At 47.1% G+C, this 18,929-nt stretch overlaps 1 protein-coding gene across 1 annotated transcript in view; it reads right to left on the bottom strand.

Moving 5' to 3' along the window:
- BCR (BCR activator of RhoGEF and GTPase) overlaps positions 1-14,866 on the bottom strand; it is a 356,931-nt gene extending 342,065 nt beyond the window's left edge. Inside the window, exon 1 of the mRNA XM_069215112.1 lies at positions 12,063-14,866. Within this exon, the coding sequence (XP_069071213.1) occupies positions 12,063-13,569 (1,507 nt within the window). The 5' untranslated portion in view covers positions 13,570-14,866. The remainder of the gene's footprint in view (positions 1-12,062) is intronic.
- Between the last annotated feature and the right edge of the window lie 4,063 nt (positions 14,867-18,929).

The raw sequence follows: 18,929 nt of genomic DNA, 5'->3' as shown, positions 1-18,929 counted from the left end.
GTGAGTGAATGCAGGGAACACCACATATACTAAGTGACAAATCCTCAACTGTATTTTAAAAAAACGACATAAGTAGGGCTCCCGGTTGTATGGCATTATTTTTTTTTACATTAAACGTCTGTGTGTGTGTGTGTGTGTGTATATATATATATATATATATATATATATATATATATATAGCTCATTTTATCTGTATTTATCTTTTTTTTTTTTAGCATAGTGTAAAAAATGAAACTGCAATGGATATAGTTCCATGTTTATTTTACCGACAAATGTTTACTCATGTTTGAATGTCCACTGAGTGTAGCCACGTTCAGTACCATATAGTCATCTGAAGTCATTTGCACTGTAGCACAATTTAAACAGCTTTACCCGCTGCAGTTATTTAAGCTTAACTGGGAAATCATTTTTCTTTAACTCCCCTACCCGTCAGTCTGCACATCTATAGACAACAGAACACCTATTTTTTGTATGTTCTGTATTTGTCCGTATTTAAAAGTAAGTAAAGACATGAAAATAGATTGTTTTCTGTCTGCAGTCATATGTGAAGTCAGTAAAAACGGAGTACTGGGAACCCTAATTATAAGCCACCTCGGAGTTGTGTGACCTGATAAAGACAGTCTAGCTGCAGCCGCTATATATTCATGAAACTCAGTCGCTTGCAAGATTTGTATACTGTCCAGTTGGTGATCCATTATCTCATATATTGTCCTGGTCTACACCTTTTGGGATGCCTCGATCTAGTAAGACCATCCATGGTATTATGCTAGCTTACCTATTTGTAAGTGACGGGATCTTCTGGGATAGGTTAAGGTAGCAGGGGTGGGGGGCGCCCTTCATCACTTTAATCAAATGGTGGAGTTCAGAGTCAAAAATGACCACTAAATTCTTTTTTTTGCCACAGATGGTGGTTGAAAGCCTAGAAACAGTGGACAGACAAATTATATGGCCCTTATGGAGTACACTACACACCAATAAAAAATGCAGTTCAGGATGTTCAGGATGTGACCAAGGCATTCCGAGACACTGATAGGGTTCAAAAATCTTCCTTCAACGTTTAAGTTGATCAAAGCATCGTTTGAGTACATTTACAAATGGGAGTTAGAATGTGTTCTTACTGGTACCTTGCGCACATGCACTCAGAAATCCTCTCCAGGAGGACGAGGGCATGAAATCCAGCCCTACCTGTACTACTTGCTGGGCCTGTCAGAAGCACTGACAGCGAGGGGCCGGCGGGCGAGGGATGGCCAGCTGGGACAGGAATCCAATGGAGGAATTGAGGGCATGCACATACAGCATAGATGTGCAATACATCCGGCCGGAGTAAATCACTTCCCTGGACAGGTAATGAAAGAAGGCTTCAGCGGCCGCGTCATAGGGCACTAGTGCGCAGGCAAATTTATGAAACAATTGTATTTGTTTCTGATGACACCCACACAAGCCAGTCAGCACTTCAAGCAACTACGCTAGAGGTGGTGCTGCACTCAGCAACAGCAAGGACAGAATGGCTGCTGCACTTAGCTGTAACTCCGGCACGATAAGCAGAGGGGCATCTGAGGTCAAGGATAGCACAAGGAGCAGAGGGACATCTAAACTCTGGACTAACAGCAAGAGCAGAGGGACATCTAAACTCAAGGCTAACGCCAGGCACCAAGAGCAAAGGGGCATCTGAACTCAGGGCTAACACCAGGTACAGAGGGGCATCTGAACTCGGGGCTAACACCAGGCACCAGGTGCAGAGGGGCATCTAAACTCAAGGCTAACACCAGGCACCAAGAGCAAAGGGGCATCTGAACTCTGGGTTAACGCCAAGTGCAGAGGGGCATCTAAACTCTGGACTAACAGCAAGAGCAGAGGGACATCTAAACTCAGGGCTAACACCACGCACCAGGTGCAGAGGGGCATCTGAACTCAGGGCTAACACCATGCACCAAGTGCAGATGGGCATCTGAACCCAGGGCTAACACCAAACACCGGGTGCAGAGGGGCATCCGATCTAAGGACTAACAAGGAGCAGAAGGGCACCTGAATTCAAGGCTAACACCAGGCACCAAGTGCAGAGGGGCATCTGAACTCAGGACTAACGCCGGGAAAAAAAGAGGCATCTGAACTCAGGACTAACACCAGGAGCAGATGGGGATCTACAATCTGGTCTAACGCCAGGAGCGTAACGGGGGTCTGAACTCACGGCTAACACCAGGAGAGTAAGGGCGTCTGAACTCAGGGCTAACACTGAGAGCAAGGGGGCATCTCAACTCAAGGCTAACACCAGACACAGAGGGGCATCGGAGTCCACAGCTAACATGAGGAGCACAGGAACATCCAAACTCAGGGCTAACACCAGGAGCAGACGGGCATCAGAACTCAGGGCTAACACCAGGAGCACAGAGGCATCAAACCTCAAGCCTAACACCAAGCAGCAGGAATAGAGGAGCATCTAAACTCGGGGCTAATACCAGGCACAGAAGGGCATCTAAACTCAGGGCTAACACCAGGCATCAGGAGCAGAGGGGCATCTGAACTCAGGGCTAGCACCAGGAACAGAGGGGCATCTGAACTCAGGGCTAACACCAGGCACCAGGTGCAGAGAGGGAGATCTGGACTCAGGGATAACAGCAGGTGCAGAGGAGCATCTAATCTCAAGGCTAACACGAGGAACAGATGGACATCTGAACTGAGGGCTAACACGAGGAACAGAGGGACATCTGAACTGAGGGCTAACACCAGGAACAGAGGGACATCTGAACTGAGGGCTAACACCAGGAACAGATGGACATCTGAACTGAGGGCTAACACCAGGAACAGAGGGACATCTGAACTGAGGGCTAACACCAGGAACAGAGGGACATCTGAACTGAGGGCTAACACCAGGAACAGAGGGACATCTGAACTGAGGGCTAACACGAGGAACAGATGGACATCTGAACTGAGGGCTAACACCAGGAACAGAGGGACATCTGAACTGAGGGCTAGCACCAGGAACAGAGGGACATCTGAAATCGGGGATAACACCAAGTGCAGAGGGGCTTCTGCACTACCATTATAAAGGGGCGTCCCCAATCAGAACCAACACTCTAGACGGAGGGGCTTTCTGTACTAGCCCCCAGTTTACATGGGCTTCTGCAATAACACCAAGGCATATCTCCTCTCAACTATACACACATTTCGCGAGTACACATACAGATGTCGGGAGGGCTGGAAGTCAGAACCACCCAACTATTTCTGGACTGGCAAAAATATCCGATTTGGAACCCGTGCTCACATTTATGTACTACGAGAGAACACCCATATGCGATTGCAAAACTCAATGCAGTCAAGTTTACACAAAAGCTAGTAACTTAATGTGCGATGAGAGCGGAGGCACCAATACGTGAGGGTGATTTTAGTGTCTCAAAGCACTACTTTCTCTGATGCTCTGCCACACATACATCAGATGTTGTGCATCCTGTTTTGCAGTGCTAAACCACAGGTGGCAAAAGTTCTAAACTCTCAAATGGCGACAGCTGGATTCTGGGCGACGTAAGCCAATCGTACTCGTCTTCATATGCTTCTTACGCGGAACAGAGCAAACCTATTTACTGTGCAGCGGGGCTGCCAAGTTACAGAATTCTGTGTTTCTTTTTCTCCCAACCCCATGTCTGTTGCTAGTCTGGTAGGGGTGCATGGATGCTTCCCGGAGTGTGACTGTAACCAAGAATAGGGTGTGAGTGTTTGTAGAAGTATACGACTGTTAAGTTAGTCTATGAGTGGTGTGAGAGTTGCTGATATTTAGGATGAGGGAGAGGGAGAGTGGGGGGGAGGGGGAGAGAGAGAGCGTGAGGGGCAGACTGTGGCTCCACCCAGATGTTAGTTCATCGGAGTATAGATTATGATTTGTCAAAAACTGTGTGCTTCCAAAGAAATAAATAGCCTAACCTTCAAACAGCTGTCATCATTTGTTTATCAAGGTGCTTGAGCCAGGCTCTTTATCAAGCAAAGCATGCCACTGTGATGGATGATAGAGCTAGCCATTTAAGGGCAATGGTTACTCAGGAAAGAGATGCGGGATAGAAACTCTAAACTCCGCAAAGCACACAACGCACTTAATAAATCATATGTCCAAGTAGTATTTTAATAAAAAAAAAAAAAATAAAAAAAAAGTATTTTCACTCACAACGAAATACTAAGCATAAAATTTACACAGTGAAAACTATGCCTCTCGCGCCACTCCTGAACTAGAGGGGTGGGTAAAAAGGTGTCTTAGAGTTAAACAGTATATAAAATTACTGCTTATGGAATTTGTCACCCAGCTCACGTTGAAAAACCCCGTGCTGTTGCAGCTGTTAAGAGTTCATAATGTAAAACTCCTTCCACTTGCCTTGCCTCAATCATTTATGAGTAATGGAACTACTTGAAAGATAGGGTAACATAAATGATGCACAATCAAATGCCTGTGACGATCAACCACCATGGAGCCAAGGTCCCTTTCTGTATAGTGTTTTTTTTTTAAATCCTAGATAAAACCTACTTTATTTTCACACTAAATTACAGAACTCTTTTCAAACCTAAATACTGTACAATTTTCTTCTAACCTCACACAACCAAACAAGAACAGAAAGGAACTTTCAAACAATGGTTCCTCCAATCAGGTTGAAGGCCTTTCCCCAATCAACATGACAGGGGACCCAAACAAAGAATGCATTATAATGCAGTAAAATGGTGATTAGCAGTATACATATGTGGATAGCAGAAAAAAAACACTACAAACATGGACCCTTCCATCCAAAGACGTCCTACAAAGCAACTAGCTGTTTGTCCATACAGTGCTCTGCTGTATTTTCAGGGCGATCAAGCGCTATATAAATGCAACAATAAAATGCCAAAGACAAGGACTGCAAGACAGAGAACAGATTCATTTAAAAAACGCAAACAATTATAACATTTTCGGAAAGTGGAGCAACTGTGGCTAACTTGATTGGTCATATTTTGGAAGCTCTCTTACAATAAAACCAACACTATCTCAAAATGAATCAATGTGGCAAAATCAAAATTAATGTTGTATTACAGCAGAAGGTCTAGCTGTCCAAAGAAGGAATGTGTCCAGTAGAATATTCATCATGGTGGTGGTGGTGGTGGCAGGTGTCTTTAAAATATTTATATTCATTGCCTGAAGGTACGTGCAACGGAAGCAGGTCCACTTGGCTGTTCAGGAGATGTGATGTGCTGGGGATACATATCAAGGAAAAACAAACACTGCAGTGAAGCATCTCATATCGCTTCACAGGAATAGTGCCTGTGAAGTGCTCACCTTTGACCCTGGGTAAGGGAGCTCCCCCTTAGGATTGTGTAGGATTTCGTAACTGGAAATGTTAGTTTGTGATGTGCCCTAAGGACAAAGATGTAGGTGTTGTACATGAAGTATGAAGGGGGGTTACCAACCGGCTCCAACAAACTTGAGGCGCTTGTCGGTAAGAGTAATCTTTCTCTGGTCTAACGGATGGTCTTTACAGCTCTCTCGGTCCCCATCCTTGCTGAAGGTAACATTGGCATTAAAGGGCACGTGGTGGTGATGCACAAGAACTGGGGCGACATGCCAGCACAGGAGCTCACGGGCACAAGGAGGCAGAGCTCAAGGGCCAGTACTGCCCGTGCTGGAGGCGGGAGGGGGGGGACCGGTAATTAGTATTTGTAAAACATGAGTGATGTTTATGAAAGCGACTCCGGCGTCTAATTTTAGGCTTCACGAAGCCCTGCTCCGTAAACCTTCTCACCAGGTGGCCTCGGCCTCTCCCAAGGCAGAGAGATTTGCCCTTTTAAGCACACCTTTGTAAAGCAAACACTCCATTAAGCCCTCCTGTGTACACAGGGCTGGTCCCAAGCTCGCCCAAGAGCGAGTGTCGAAAACAGAACCGCAGGGAGTTCGGGCAGTGGGCAGGAAACTGGGAGCGACCGGCATCTCGGGATGACCTCATCAGATGGGCGCCACGCCCATTGCCCACGAGGCCTGCTAGGGGCAGCTCACGAGGCCACTAGCTGAGCATCAGAGCCATAGCTTCTCCTCTTACCCACCCAAAGGTGGCATACTACCAGCAGGTGGAATAATGCGTCCTGGCTGTCCACAGAGGCCATAGCAGGGGCATAAGGGAAGCCCATGCAGCTCAGGGGGGTCCCCCCCAGGCACCTCAGGGGCCTCTCAGCCCTTGATGGAAGCCCCCATTCATCCCAAGGTCACTAAATATCTGTGTGATATGGGAGAATCAGGGGTCTCTCTTCACATGGGGGAAGTTGGGGGGGCGGAGGGGGGAGCATTATTTTACCTTACGTCAATGGGCCACAGACTCACTCCTGCCCACTTATGAGCATGACTCAGCCCCTGTTCATCAAGAGTGATAATAAAATCCATTTTCCCCACACACAGTAATAGTTCCCTCCAGTCTTCCTGCAAGACCCAATACTGTTGTCCATCCCATCCACAGGTGGACAGCGTAGCATCACTTCTGCCCAGCCACAGGAGTTCTAACCTGCCCATCTACAAGAAGCACTGCTCTCCTGCCCATTCATATATGTTGAGCAGAACAACTCTCCTCCCAGCCCACAGGGGCAATACCTCTCCCTGCACATCCACGAGCCTCGCATGACTTCAAACTGCTTTCATGTAGACAACATGAATTCACTGGGGTCAAGGGAGTGGTGTAATCCAATACTAAGATGTAATTTTATTACCACCGCTCAGCAATAGTGCAAACCAGGTTCCACAATCGCACGATGGACCAAGTTAGATACATTCCGCCCCAAAAGTGCCAACACTGCCACAAGTCAACAGCAACTCACCAAGGCCTTACAATAATAGAATTGACAATAAAGCGCCTGACAACGCAACAAAATATTAACACAATCTCTCACGCTAGAATTCGATTGCTTTGCTGACCTCCCATGCCACATTGGAAAGGAAAGGAAAGGTGAGGTGCGTGTCATAACTGGACAAAGACGGAACCCCAGCAATTTGATATCTGAACACGACATTGTCCTTTAGAGCCACAAGAAAGGTCCCACACCTTCAATTCCGGAAAACAAAAGCTGTTGCAATAATGGTAAAAGTTCGAGTTGAGCAAGGTTGTCTGTGTTGAAACAAGGCACGCACTGATTCATAAAAGTGACACTTTAGTACAAGGTTCTCTCGTCAGAACGTTGTTTTTATACTTTAATTACTATTTTTTGCATTTAACATAGCTCCAATGGGCATCGCAGCACTTTACATTGGGCAATTTATTGTGACAGTTGAATTTCGAAGATGAAGAGTTTCAATAAACAGTATTATGTAGGGTGTAGTTTCTGAGGCCAGATTACAGACGTCTGCGTAGGCAGGAAGGCGTGAGAAGGTGTAATTGGACAGCACATGGAAAGCTGGTTTTGATATCTGATCACAGGTTTGTAAAACATTCAAGAGAACAATGCGCATTTAAAAGGCCAATGGACTGCCTATGTTTTCACAGCAGAAAGCGCCTGTGCTTGAACACTGTGACAAGGTGTTGTATGTGCGCTGTTTTTCTGTCCGAACATATATCACATACCAAAGAGACACTATCACTGAAAGAAAACAAGGTGCTGATGTGCCACATGCACTTACACTGCCGTAAGCACCAAAGGGGGAACAGAAAGTGCGGGGTACCTATGGGCGAGGGGAGATGGGGAGATCGACGAACAGTGCATGGCTTTATGCTATGTTGATTGCTGGTATACCACTTGTATCACAATGAAGGAACTTCACAAACAGTGTAGTGCAACAGGTATAGTGGCACCGGGGGGGGGGGCGGGCATGCACGGAGCCCACTGGACTGAAATTATGGCTCTTATGCTGCGAAGCCGTGGTGCCAGGAGGGTGCCACCTCTATAATATGGTGCAAGGCACCTCTTCCATGCCACTGACCTTCAACGTGCAGGAGGAATCTATATTGGTGGCGCGTGGGGCACGCGTCATTTACTGTCCGGTCTCCTAGCACTTGAGCTAAAGTTCCGTTTAGTTCTCAATTCAAAATGCATATTCTTGAGCTAGGAACTATAAAGGCGGAATGTTACTAATCGTGACGCAGCAAGAAGCCAAACAGAAGAGACCCTTTCTGCTCCCCCCGGGCCCGTTATCGTGGTTTAGAAAGGTCAGTGCTTTCTATATGGCCCCGGCATGGAGGGAGCAAGGATTGGTCTGCTGCAGCAAGCCCGGGACCAGCTGGCTCACTTACTGATAAAAACTATCTGGAGTTCTCTTTTTTATTTACATAAACAGAATGTCAAGGAGAATAAAAGCCGAAGATGCCTCTAGCCAGACATAAAAATGAATCACGTAGTTTCTCTTCCCTATGACTCGGTGAGCCACGCTCTGATGAGATCAGGGCCGGCCCGTCAGGGGTGACTTCCTCCTTCCCTTGCCAGGGCTCTCAGCCGCGATGCGTACAGCCATGTCTGCATACAGTGGATGCGTACAGCCATGTCTGCATACAGTGGATGCGTACAGCCATGTTTGCATACAGTGGTTGAAGGGGAAGCAGGCCGTTTTTCAAGCAAGAATGGGCTTGTTTTAATGGATCAGAAAACTTTACAGGAATCCGTGCTTCAGAGGCATATTGATATGTACATTTGCACAAGAGCATGAACACTGGGCCGACATGGCGGACAGGCGATAGGTGGAGGGCTAGGACATAAGGGTGGGGAGGGGACGGCCATGAACTGGAAAGGCTGACACGGCCACAACATAAAGTCGAGGGTGGAGGGCCAACTCAAAGGGTGAGGCCGCGAGGGGCATGGCAGAGAGGTGAGGCGCAGGGCACCCTGCCACACGGGTGCGTCTGGGACGACCATGCTGAACAGAGCAATGACAGAGGTGAGGCCGACAATACCCTGCTATAAGGGTGAGGACCTTGCCAATGTGGGGAGGCTGCAGGGCATGGGCTGAGAGGGATATGCCAGACTGGGAGGGCGTTAACCGAAAGGGCCTTGTGCGAGAGTGCAGGCGGAGAGCTCCCCGAGGAAGAGGTGACATGGAAGGTTCCTGCTCAAACACAACAGATAAGAGGTTCCTACCCGAAAGGAGAGGAAAACATTTTACGGGCCTACCAAAGAGCAGAGGCGAAGATGTAAGTTCCCTACCCGAGAGAAGAGGCGAAGATAAAAGGTCCCAACCCAAAAGACAAGGGAAGTGTTGAGGTCTCTGCCAGACAAAAGAGGTGAAGTTTGAAGGTCTGTACCCCAGAGGAGAGCTGAAGATGGAAGCTGTCTAGCCAATAGGAGAAGCAAATATGTACGATGCCTACTGGAAAGGAGAGGTGAAAAGGGAAGGTCCCTACTCATGAGGAGAAGATGGAAGGCCCTCACAAAAGAATTAAGGGTCCCTACCTTAGAGGCAAAGAATTGAGGGTCCCTACCTGAGAGGCGAAGATGGAAGGTCACTACCTGAGAGGCAAAGGTGGAAGGTCCCTACATGAGAGGCAAAGGTGGAAGGTCCCTACATGAGAGGCAAAGGTGGAAGGTCCCTACATGAGAGGCAAAGGTGGAAGGTCCCTACATGAGAGGCAAAGGTGGAAGGTCCCTACATGAGAGGCAAAGGTGGAAGGTCCCTACATGAGAGGCAAAGGTGGAAGGTCCCTACATGAGAGGCAAAGGTGGAAGGTCCCTACATGAGAGGCAAAGGTGGAAGGTCCCTACATGAGAGGCAAAGGTGGAAGGTCCCTACATGAGAGGCAAAGGTGGAAGGTCCCTACATGAGAGGCAAAGGTGGAAGGTCCCTACATGAGAGGCAAAGGTGGAAGGTCCATACACTAGAGGAAAGGCAAAGTTTGAAGGAGATGGAAGGTCCCTGCCTGAGAAGCGAAGTGTAAAGTGCCTACTCATGAGGAGAGACAAAGATGTAAGGAGCCTACTCATGAGGAGAGACAAAGATGTAAGGAGCCTACTCAAGAGGAAAGACAAATATGAAAGGCCTATACCTTAGCGACAAAGCTAAAATGTCTCTACCTGAGAGGCGAAAAAGCAAGGTCCCTACCTGAGAGGCGTAGATGGAAGCATGCTACCTGAGAGGCAAATACATACAGTCCCTACCCAAGGTAAGGCTGGAAAGGACCACGATGAACAGAAACAGTTGAAAGGGTCCTGCCACGAGAGCATGGCAAGGAGAGTCATACCTAGTGTGTGAGAGACAACATGCCTTGGAGCAGTGAAACTATGCCAAGAGTTCACTGTCAGTTATCCAATGCCAGGGTGGCCAGATAAATAGGAAAGGCATGGTAAAATATTGATTCACCCCTAACCCACGAGATGGATCGCGCCAATATCCTTCTCTGCACTCCTGCTGGGGGTTTCAGCCACGAATACTGGAACTGCACTTTTTGAATGCTGGCTCTCTTACGATGCATTGGACGGAATGACCCACTATGCACACATTCAGAAGGCGCTTCCTGCCTCTGAACGATAACAACCCCGTTTACAAATTAAGGAGGTGAGAGGAGAAGAGGAATGTGCTATGGTCTCTACGAAACCAAGACGGGGTTCTCTGCTAGCCTGTCCCCAAATCATTATGGAAAGAGACCTTGCCCGAATTCTCTTCTACGCAAGAGAGGTTTGTCCTTGATGTCCTGGCGGAAGAGGAGGGCGCCCGTCCGTCTCTGGTTTATTTTCAGGATAAACACGTCGCAGAGGAGGCGATGTATCAATGTGTACAAATCAGTGTGACGTGGTTCTATACAATACCCTAATTGGCCTGCAGGAGAGGCATGCTGCGAGTTGTTCTGTAGATGAAATGAGACGCCTGTACCTGGGTTTTCTCGTATGCCCGCCCCGAGAACTGTTTTGTAATAAAGGGATGAAGCCCGTCCTTTATTTTTCGAATTCGTCGAGTCCGTGATTTCTATCCAGAAGAGGCCTGTCCCCCAGAGACAGGCCTGCTGCAGCAGCGAGAGGCCTGCCTGATTCCTTTGAGATGCTAATGCCTTGTACCGTGAACATCTGGTGGTGAGGATAGGGATCTGCCCCCGATTTCTCTGCAGGAGACAAAACGCATGGCCAAGATTTCTAACGATTTATCTGCAGGGGATGCAGGCCCCCTCGTGTCTGTAATATGGCTGCTGCAGAGAGGCCTGTGCCTGTTTACCTGGTGTACAATTAGAAAAGCGCTCGAAACATGCTTCTGCGGAAAAGACAAGGGCATGCTTCCGATTTCCAGGAGTACCGGCCCTGTCTTCTTGAGCGTGATAACTGCCCACTTGCCCCCTGCATGAGAGGTGTACGGCCTAGCCATAACTCCAAAGAGGCGAGCAAACTGCCCAGATGCCTGCAAGCCATTTCTTACGGAAAAGGCCTGCCCCCCTCGCCTGCTGAATGAGGCTGGGGTGACCCCGAGTTCTGTCACGTCTGAAAGACATGTCCATGATTTCTGTCCGATGTAAGATACGTCCCAAACTTCTGTGACATGTGACACGTGGTGTGGAAAGTCTATCCTAAGATTATACACATGAGTTCAGCCCGTGGAAAGATACACCCCCAATTTTCCGTGTGGACTATGAAAAGTCGAGCATCCTTCTTATGTTTGAGATCTAACGCAGGGTCGCCCTTGATCTGGCACCTAGCTGCGGCCCGCAACACCCAAGACACCACCAATAGATTAATTAAAAGACATATATGCGCAGGAAAAAAAGAAGCTTGCTCCTTGTAAGGTGGGAGTTCACTTCTCTTCAAGAGAGCAAAGAGACGGTATATGTTTTCTAAAAATATTAAGGTCAAACCCATTGACATATCGACTGAACACAAAATCAAGGATTACATTTTGGAAAATAAATTATTTCCAAGCTGGTGGGCCACTAATTTGATTATATGTTTAAAAAGAGGGATTATATTGGGATAGGTCATGCAATTACCTTAACCACTGCTTGGGGTCCAATTTGTCTATTTGAGGCAAGATACTTAAATAGTAGTATTTTTATTCAAGAGTGTATTCAGCCAGCTCATCTGCTGGGCAAGATAACGTTTTCCTTAAACTGACACCATCATATCCATGAACAAAAAATGAGGTAAACATCAAAATATATATGTTCACTTACCATTATCTCCATGGAAACAGCTATCTTGTGGTACTCTTCCAGAGGATATAGAATCTCCATCACTTGGCCAAATTTGTCCAGTCTTCCGCACCCCCACAATGGTGGCCTCAGAAACCACCACTTGCTGCTTATGACGTTTTTGGGACTGTGGGGTGGGAGGGCTGCTGCTGTCCACAGACTGCTGAGAGTTTTGGGAGGGGGAGCGGCTTTTTTCCCGAAAAATGCGGTAAGTGGTGGGACTTGGGGAAATGTGGCTTGACTGCCCAGATGAGAAGTCATCCTCGCTGGATGTCAAATTCTCATTAGAGCTGCAGTCCGGAGTGTACCCCCCTCCAATGTCTTCAAAGCTCCGCGGTGAATATGACCTCCTGGGCCAAGTGAGGTGTCTCTCTGAATCAGCAGAAGTCTGTGTGCGCATAGTAGGCCCTTTTCCATCCATATCCCCCATTATATTCCCAACAAAGACACTTTGGTATGGCTGACACTCTAGTGGCTGCCACGGTGGCCTACTCCCACCATTGGCATTGATCAAGTTATCCTTTATGAATTTGGAATTTAGTTCCACATCTTCATACTCCGCATCATAGCCACAACTGCTCTCCGAGGACCGGCCCCGGTATACTGGCTTCTGCTGCTCCCCAGGTGAGATGCTACCAGGAAGAGAATGGAGTGTCTTCTTGCGCTCAAGCTGCATGGCTTGCGTTCCAAGGTTGCTAATCTTATCAGAAACGTCCCGGTCGTTCACCTTCACTAGTCCTTTCTCGTGGTGGAATTCCATGTTGACGTAAAAGGGCTTTTCTGGGGAAATTTTGGGATCTACGGAGGAATGGGAGTTGGCCCTTTTGAACCTCTCAAAGTTCGACCTCAGAGCCGCCACACTAGCTGGCCCCTTCTCCTTGTCAGGGGAGTCAAATGACCCATCTTTATCAGAGGAACTCAGTAGTCTGCGCACAGCAGGCCTTGGCTTTGAAGGCGACCTATCCACGTCCGACTTATTGTCTGTGTCCTCTGAAATCCTCTTTTTTTTCTCATCACTGTAATACTTGCTCCGGTCTTGTTCACCTTCTCCATGGTGTGGGCTGTCCACGATTGACATGTCTGACCCTTCGCTCTGAGTAGACAACTTTCTCAAGGAAGCCAACCGTGGCTTTGGCTTCTCCTCTCCATGATAGTGCTTGTTCTTGTCTTGCCCACCTGGGTCGCCAGCCTGAGAAAGGTAATGGAGATCCGAACCAGGGAGTTCTGGACCCCCGTCTAGGGGTTGGGAATTCCTCTTGAACCCCCATCTCTGCCGATCATAGCTCTTCTTCTCTTTTGCCAACAACGTCTGTAGGTAAATCATGCGAAATCGTTCTTTGTTTACCTCCATCTCCAATTTCCTGATGGACGCCTTGCAGAGGTCCAGCTCCAGTTCGATATCCCCAAGTGACTTTAGCTCCATTTTGGGGGGTTCTGAATCTGGAAACTGGGCCTTCCAGGCCTCCACAAATCCCACTGGATCCACCATGGTGGTTATGGGTGATAATCAGGCCTTGACAACCTGATGTACTTATAAAGTTAATTTTATGTGAAGGCATAAAAAGAGCCGGGGAATAATTCTGTCCATCATCTTTAAGACACACAAAGCACGCAGGTATTGTCCCAATCCCTCAAAGGAATGAAGCAATGAGCAATGGAAAGCCAATATCACTGCCCACCACTCAGAAGGTCCCCTTAAATTAATCGTCTCCTTCCTTTCCCCAAGCTACCTGCACTGGGGTCAATTCTTTTTCATTCAGCATAGACGCTTCTTGGGCAAAAAATGCAAATTTGCCTGATAAAAAAAAAAAACTGAGAATGAATACTCCAGAAATGCTGTTCTTGCTGCATGAAGGATGGAGTAGGTCCGGGTGTTCCTCCTTCTCGGTCAAGCAGAGGGCAGCTGCTGTTTTAGTTAACCTGCAGTACCATATCTGCGCTGCCTACTCTGCACGCTCCTCCCCAGCCATGCGGCAGGTTGATCCTTGGGCAATGGTGGTGTTGGCCTTGGCGACTCACTGTCTGCGAGGGAGGGAGAGGGATCTGTAGTAGTAGTCTCTTCCTTTCTGCACACAAGCGCTGCGTTGCCTGCTCCGCCAGATGTTTTGCTGCACCCAGGTCTCGGCTTTCTGTTGGCCCTGCTCCGTGTTGCCTGCTGCTCCTTGCTGCAGGTTGCTGTGATTGTGCTGATACTGATGACAAGTGAGGGAGAGCAGCTCTGAATATGTCCCTCTACACCCCTTTCCTTGCTGCCTGGCCCATCAGCCTTGTTACCTGAATCATGCGCCTTCTGCTGCCTGCTTCGCAACTCCCTGTTGCCTGCCACGGCTCCCTGTCACTTGGATCTTTTTTTTTCTTCTCCCGGTTCCCCACTTCTTTGCTACCTACCCCCCATCTCTCTGTTTCCAACTCCCCCACCTTAGTGCCTAGTCCTATATTTATGATAAACTCGCATCCACCTCTGCTGTCTGTTGCCTAGCTTCCTGCCCCCCTAGCTATATGTCTCCTGCCCCACCCCCTCATCCTGCCTGCTTCCCTGGCTCTCGGTTGCCCGTTTACCTCCGCTACGCTGCCTGCCTCCTTCTATTCCTTTTCGAACCCTTCTCCTTGCCTGCTTCCCCGGCCCCGGGTTGCCTGTTCCCCTACCTCCGTGCTACCTGTTAACCCAGCTCCTTGCAGCCTGCGTTACCCCGGCTCTCTGCAGCCTGCTCTCCGTCCTCCCCAGCTTCTATTGTTGCTGAGCTGCCTTCCTCCCCAGCTCTACCCTTCTCCTGCTCCCGGCTCGCAGAGGGGGATGGGATGAGTCTGGATGGGGCTGGGCCTGCCAGGCGAGGCTCCTCCCGCTGCTTCTGCCCTCCCAGCCGCCCAGCTCCAGCGTCCCATCCCACCGTGCACTGCGGCGGGAACGAGGGCGCGCCTTCTTTTCCTTATTCTCGCTGATCCTATTCCTCCTGCTGCTGCGGGGCGCTCTGGGCGCCCGTCTCGCCGCCTCCTCCCTAAATTCCCAACCGTTTTCCTGAGGCCGTGAAATGTCCTGCGTTGCCACCTCACACTGTGCCTTTTGTATCACTGTGAGTAATTTGAGGGGGTGAGTGCTAGTCAAAGGATTTGTCTTTTGGTGGGGTTTATGTCACCCCCATGTCTTCAGTGGTACCTGACTTTTTAGCCATTGCACATTGCATGCTGGGACATGAAGTCCAAAACGGGTTGGTGGGCGGCATGTGACGAAGGCAAGTTGTGGATGCGAATTAGTTAATGCTTTTACTTTTGGGGTAGATTTATTACCTCGGGGGGTGTAAAATCACTAGAGCTAAACATCCCAATTGTTATTTAAGTTTCACAGCAACAGTCCACGAACGGAAAAGCCGCATCTGCAACCGTTAACCGATCAAAGGCACGAGTTGGAAGGTTTAAAAAATGAAACACAGTTGTACCACATCTTCCTCCCACAAAACGCACGTGGAGGGGTGTAGAGGGTAGACTGGCAAGAAGAAATATACAGCTGGCAAAGGTGGTAACTTGAAGCGGAAGTTAATTCCACGAGAAGGAGACCCACGACAGGCAAAGCAACCGAGCACAAAGACCTCGACCTGCGTGTCCTTAGGAAAAGCATCTCAAATATTCAAACAACAATGACATAATGACATCTTAAAGCAACAATTAAAACCACGCATACGCGTTAACCTAATGCACAACATAATCCCTTTCCCTTAAAAAAAAAACCAAATGGAACAAATAAACCTAAAGAGAATAATGCCATAAATGTAAAGACCTATCATAGTTCAGCAACGTAACAGGTAACTTGATTTCACAGCGTGCATCCGTTCTGAGCAACTGGGCGATGCTACCCCCATCCACACTGATTGACCAGCGCTAGACGTAGGAGAAAGTATGTTATTGTTTACATATGGACAACATTTTCAGTTTAATGCAGGCATCAACCACTCTAGATTGGGGTCCCCAATCTTTATTGTAGTGAGATGTACTTCTAATCAGAGAAAATAATTGAGAGCTACTGTAGGCTAAATAATTTGTGCATTATTACTAGACACCCCCATGCCCAGCTTACTTGACTTTAAGCCTAATGTCCATAGCACCAGATACTATGGTTTGAACAATATACTTTGACTAGGGGCAATATGACCGGGGTGCCTTGTGTGTCAGTGAGAGCATGGTGGTTTGGGGATGTATGAACGTGTGCAATATGAATGGGATATATTTGTATGGGTAACTGAGAGCCAGTGTTGTTTGTACTTGTGGCACAGGACATACCTTTCGCCATATGTGGCACTGTTACATGTATAACACAAACATATAACCATTTTTTTTAGTGGGAGAAATTTAAAGTGCACACATGTTAATAATGTGGAACATTTTTTAGCACTTTTACATTTCCCGCATTTAAAAAAAATGTATCTTACAGTTATACATATGACTATACTACTTGCCACTGGGAAAAAAGAGGTCTGCTGTTTGTAAATGCAACAATATGAAAAAAAATGTTCATTTAATCATAAGGTAACTTTCCATTTTAATTTTCTCTGATTTAAAAGCATTGAGAAATATTTTCTTCTCATGATCCAGTACTGAGTTGACAAGGACTTTTATTTAAGAGTTAACTACGTCAGTGCTTCAGTTCTTCACCTTTGGGTGGGCCATAGGGCCATAAGTCTTACTTTAGCACTGCTCCTTATCAGGCTCTGCTATCTGCACCCTGAAGAAAATAATGTCAAATAAACACAACCTTCCCTTAACTTTAGAAGTAAAAATGTGACCCTGTGCTGCTTTAAAAATGAACTCTAGGCTGTGAGCTACCCTGAAGGTGCCTGTGAGCTACTGGTAGCTCGTGATTGACTGATGAAGACACTTGCTCGACATTATCTGTTTTTAGGAAATGCAATCTCCCTTCTAGAATTCTCTTTCTGCACCTCCACGGCTCATTTCATGTGAAATTTATCATTGTTACTATTTCACTACTCTTTAGCCGTACACTACCCCTTTCATTGCACAGTCCATTAACAGTCTTCTCCTTACTATTTCTCAACCACTTTCACTTAGACTACTTAATTCCACACCGTTCTTCCCTTTTGTACTTGCTGTCTGTTCAGCACCCTCTTACACCATGTGTTGTACTTCCCATTCCTCACATTGCTTGTGCAATCCTGACTATTCTTAAATTTCAGATGTGTATACCATCTGCACTCTTCCTTCCCCTGACCGTGTAGCTCAACGTCAGTTCAAATTGCAGAATCCTTGCACAATACAGCGCAGTTTATTAGCTAGATGTTTCATTCATCTTATACCAGAGGACCTCAGTAATCCAAAACAGGCTGATGCTTAGAAACTTTAACACCACTCTCAAGGCTTACCCATTGTCTCATGATGTTAAATTGTATGTCCTCGACACATGCCGTAACATTATAATTTTTATTCTATAACTTAGCAAATGGCCATTCCATAGTTTTGGCCTATCCTATTCACTCTGAAGTTAACCTTTGAACAGACAAAAAGCTAAAAAGGAAGAAACCAGATCACTTTTTCACAGTTATTCTGCAAGCCTGAGGCAGTTCACCTGCTTCATGCTTCCAGGCCACTGCCTGCAACACTTCAGACCTTGCTCTGCTTTTCACACCTGGTTCAGTCTGAGGAGCAGAGGCCCTATCTGAGGCTGACATATCCACTTACAGGATATGTGTTTGAAAGTGTTTCAATAGGACCAGACCCCAAGCTCCAGCAAATGTAGCTATTCACTGGTGAGTTATAGATTCACAAATCATAATGTAAACAACTGAAAATAATGACTAGGTTACTTAAGGTGATCTTCATTATTCTGAATCTCCCATCCTTGTCCCAGTACTTACATCATGAGGGGGAGACTGACTCTTTTAGGTAAGAACACCATTTAAAAATCAGCAGTTGCTATTTTTTTAAAATCCAAGTTTCTATTATTGCTTACTATGCTATGCCTACCACTAGGGCAGTAAAGGCCGTCCAGGCCCGTCCACACCCGTCCACACCACTTTCTGTACATGCCAAGCAAAAGAACTAAGATTGGACGACAACCTTCACTGGATTGGGGGAGGGGTGCTTGTAAGTACTGAAGCCAGTAAGGAAGAATCGGAGTTACGAAGATTGTCGGTAGGTAATTCAGCCATTATGACGTCATCGACTTTCTTGTTTCCTTCCTTAGATCACGAGTATATATCCAAGCAGCATGCCATTATTGTGGTCATGAGGCCCAGAACACAAGACACACTGACAGACAGGAGTAATATAATATTGTGCATTTTTTAATTCATCACCATGTACAGGAGGAAAATTACAAATGATCTAAATGGAAATACCACCAAGAGGGCATTCACACCAGAATCAACCACAGAATCACAGGGCATGACTGGCATTAGTGAAGAAAGGACACTGCAAGAATATGCCAGATAGTAGCCAGGCAAATAATCTGAAATAGAGACTTCCCCAAACTTTGCCCGATCTGGCCGTGCGAGAAGGGCTGGTCTGAAAGGTCAGTGTGTGGTCCTTCTTTGGTTTGTTTGTGGACCTGTTGTATGGCCTAGTGGGTCAGTATTCACTGATGATTTCCCAGATGTTACCATAAACATTGCCTGCAGCAAATACAATGCATGCAGTCTCCCATATCTTCCAAATCCCTTGTACAACCTGTCTTTACAAATTCAAAACTGTCCCTGTTTGAAAACGTAGGCCACTTTTTCAGCTATTTGATTTGTTAAGGGTGTGGACACTTTTATTTTGGTGCCCAGGCATATATTCTGTCACAGTTCGACCCTGCCAAAAGGCTGCCGTCCAATGATTCTCCTGAACCTGACAGAGAATTGA

This window comes from Pleurodeles waltl, chromosome 11 (assembly GCF_031143425.1).
Source record: "Pleurodeles waltl isolate 20211129_DDA chromosome 11, aPleWal1.hap1.20221129, whole genome shotgun sequence".
Taxonomy (NCBI): Eukaryota; Metazoa; Chordata; class Amphibia; order Caudata; family Salamandridae; genus Pleurodeles; species Pleurodeles waltl.
This window is presented reverse-complemented; position numbering and strand designations above follow the sequence as displayed.